The 3492-nt window shown below is 29.4% G+C and overlaps 1 protein-coding gene across 1 annotated transcript; it reads left to right on the top strand.

The window, feature by feature from the left end:
- Positions 1–1876: 1876 nt before the first annotated feature.
- On the top strand, positions 1877–3057 carry LOC131600444 (fasciclin-like arabinogalactan protein 3). The gene has a single exon (XM_058872607.1). The coding sequence runs from the start codon at positions 1941–1943 to the stop codon at positions 2829–2831; it is 891 nt and encodes a 296-aa protein (XP_058728590.1). The 5' UTR covers positions 1877–1940; the 3' UTR covers positions 2832–3057.
- The last annotated feature ends 435 nt before the right edge of the window (positions 3058–3492 follow it).

Genomic DNA, 3492 nt, shown 5'->3' with positions numbered 1-3492 from the left:
ATATATATATATATATATATATATATATAAGGGCGGCCCAATAGATATTGAGACCTAAGGCGGATTGTACAATAAATTTACTTAATTATTAAGAATTATAGAATTATGAAAGTAATATTTTATTTAAAAGTTAATTTTTTTAATTTTTTAAAATACAAAATTATTTATTAAATTATCATAATTAGTCTAGTTTAATATTTCATTTTCATCCGACAAAAATGTCAACTCGTTTAATTTTTTCTGAAACGTTGTTGATTTTAAATAAAATTTTATTAACTTTAATTTTAAATACTTCTTACTGAATGCAACGGTTGTTATAGAAAAAACTATTAACATTAGTCTATAAATAGATATTTTTAAAATAATCAAGTCTATTCATATGATTAGAGTTGATTGGTGGATAAAAGTTTCAAATCTAAGAGTTGCTTCTCTTCTGACTTCTCTTAATGCATCACAATTTTTAAAATTTATATTAATTGGTGTATTATTTTGGTAATTGTATAAATATCCTTAAACCTTTTAATTCTATTTGCCGGTATATTTGATTGACCTAGATAAAAATATTTTAATTTCAATATCAGTAGATTTTTATATTTTATTATTAAACATAAAATAACAAGTACTATTACGTTGTTCAAATATGCTATAGAATGAAATATTGTTTTAGTATATTATATATGAGTTTAAAATGATTTTTGAAAATTTTATAATGTTTTTGATAATAATTTCATTAAATTATTTAAGTTTACGAATAATACTTTATATAAATATGCAATGGAAGATATCAAATTTTTTGACAATTATGACTTTACGAATAATATTTTATACAAATGAATAGATAAATTTATTGACATAAAAAATACAAATAATGGATATAGGAGGTTTATATAAATTAATATTATAAAATAATAGAATTAATAGTTGATAGATTTATACAAATTGATGATATAAAATAATACTAGTAAGCCAAATAACTACAGCAGAGAGATGCAATAGAATTAAAAACAGTATATTAAACTTATTTATTACCACTTTATTGAAAATGGCCAAAATAGTAACACAAATAATAACGATTTAATGTTATCGAAGTGTCTTTTTACAACAAACTGCTATTGGATATAAGGGTTTAAAAAAATTGAAATTTAGAGGCCCTAGGCAGAGGCCTAGTTTTTGCCTACCTCTATATATATATATATATATATATATATATATATATATATATATATATATATATATATATATATATATATATATATATATGGAGCATATCAAACGGTTGATATTTCTTCCTCTCATCTCTCATTTAAAAATGCTCTCACTTGATATGTTATATATATATATATATATATATATATATATATATATATATATATATATATATATATATATATATATATATCTATATATATATATGCTATATATATATATATATATATATATATATATATATATATATATATATATATATATATATATATATATATATATATATATATATATATATATATATATATATATATATATTAGTTTTTAATTAAAGTTTAAAAAAATAATTTTTTTTCCTTGTGGTTCTTACGCTAATAAGAAAATATAAACTTTCAACAATCAATATTAAAACCTATAATTTTTCTACTTACTTATGGCTTCAAAATCATCCTAAAAAAACTCATTCTTATATTCATTCTCCGCATGTTTCGTTATGCAAACCATGCTAAACCATTCATGTTTTACTAAAATAGTTGCATGGAGTGGTTCAAAGGCCACAGTGACAAAAATAGATTTTAAACAAAAACCTCAAAATAACTTTATGTCTTAATTTAGTATAACACGTAACGTATATAAACCCCGTTAGCCCTCTCTTTTTCTTCAGGCTTGGTTTCGGACATAATATCCGAAAAAAAATAAAAAAATAAACACAATTTAATAAAACTTTGGAAAAGATGGGTTTCAAAAGCTCTTCTCTTCTCTGCTTGGCTGTTGTCCTTGCAGTTTCATCTTCCATTCATGCATTGGACGTTGGCAAATTGTTAGCCAAAAGTCCTGAATTTGCCGCATTCACTAAAGCCCTAACCGAAACCAAGCTTATTGATCAAATAAACTCTCGCAACAGCATCACCATCCTCGCCCTCAACGACGGCGCCATGGGCGGCCTCTCCGGAAAATCCCCAGCTGCTACCAAGGCCATTCTCAGCACTCATGTGATTCTTGACTTTTTCGATGAGAAGAAGCTTATGGAAGCTCAAGGAAGTGGCCAACTCTTGACCACCCTTTACCAAGCCTCAGGCTTCGCCCAGAACCAACAAGGGTTCGTTAAGGTTGCCCTCGTTGGTGAGGGCGAGATCGCCTTTGGCTCGGCTGTTAAGGGTTCTCCCGTCGATGTTGAGCTTGTGAAATCGGTTGTCTCCCAGCCTTATAACATTTCCATTCTCCAAGTCACCAAACCTATCACATTCGCAGGAGTTGATGCACCTAACGCAAAAGCCCCAGCAGGAAGTGCTAAGGCTCCCGTTGCATCAGCCAATGCTCCTCTGTCGGCCAAGGGAGCTAAAGCCCCAGCACCGACAGATGCCTTGGCTGATGCTCCCACAACCGGAGCTGAAACTCCTATCTCAGAGGAAGTGACTGCTCCCACACCTTCTTCTGATGCACCAGTTGCTGACGCCCCAGCTGAAGGCCCAATCGCCGCCGACGTAGCAAGCCCATCTTTGGCTCCTGGTCCTGCAGATGCCGAGGTTGCTGCAGATGCTAAAGCTCCCAGCAGCTCTTCCAAGACTGTGGTGGGTTTGGTTGGAGCAGTGATGTGCTTCGCTTCTATGATGGTTGTTATGTAGAGAGATATGCAGGAAAAAAAAGTTTAAGAGACTATATATTTTAAGTATAATATATGAAAAGAATGAGTCATTTGAATCATGAAAGCACAAACTATATAAGGGTTTGTTGTTATTGGAATTAATATTTCACAATTACATCAAAGTCTAGTGTGTTTTTGTTTTGGTGAGATTTTAATGGAAAAAGAATATATGATTTGTTCATATATTTTGATTGAGGATGCTTCAATCATTTTCCTTTTTCTTTTTGTTTTTCATATTGATATTAACTTAATACAATAGATAAAGATTGAAAATTTTCATGTCTCTATTTTTTCTACATGAAATCTTAATTTCAACAAAATTTTACATTTATTTGTATATCATAATTTATATTCAACATCACAAAACCGTGGTAAAAAGTTTTATGCTTGCAAAAACCAGCAAGACGTATCATTAATTTGCAGAAGCAAAAATAGTGAAGCTACTTTCTTTTTTTGTCAAACTAATGATCAAGAGCATAAAAATGTTTGGTACTTGGTCACTAGGTTCAACAACCATATGACAGGAGATAAAGATGCCTTCATGTTCTTAAATTAGATGAGAATTTATTAAGTATTGGGAAACTCTTGGAGCATGGTTATTATCTTCAATTTGAGGATAAAAAGTGCATGAGTTTTTATTA

The sequence above is a fragment of the Vicia villosa genome, linkage group LG4, assembly GCF_029867415.1.
Source record: "Vicia villosa cultivar HV-30 ecotype Madison, WI linkage group LG4, Vvil1.0, whole genome shotgun sequence".
Classification (NCBI taxonomy): Eukaryota; Viridiplantae; Streptophyta; class Magnoliopsida; order Fabales; family Fabaceae; genus Vicia; species Vicia villosa.
The sequence above is the reverse complement of the archived record's forward strand: the minus strand, read 5'-3'. Positions and strand labels throughout refer to the sequence as shown.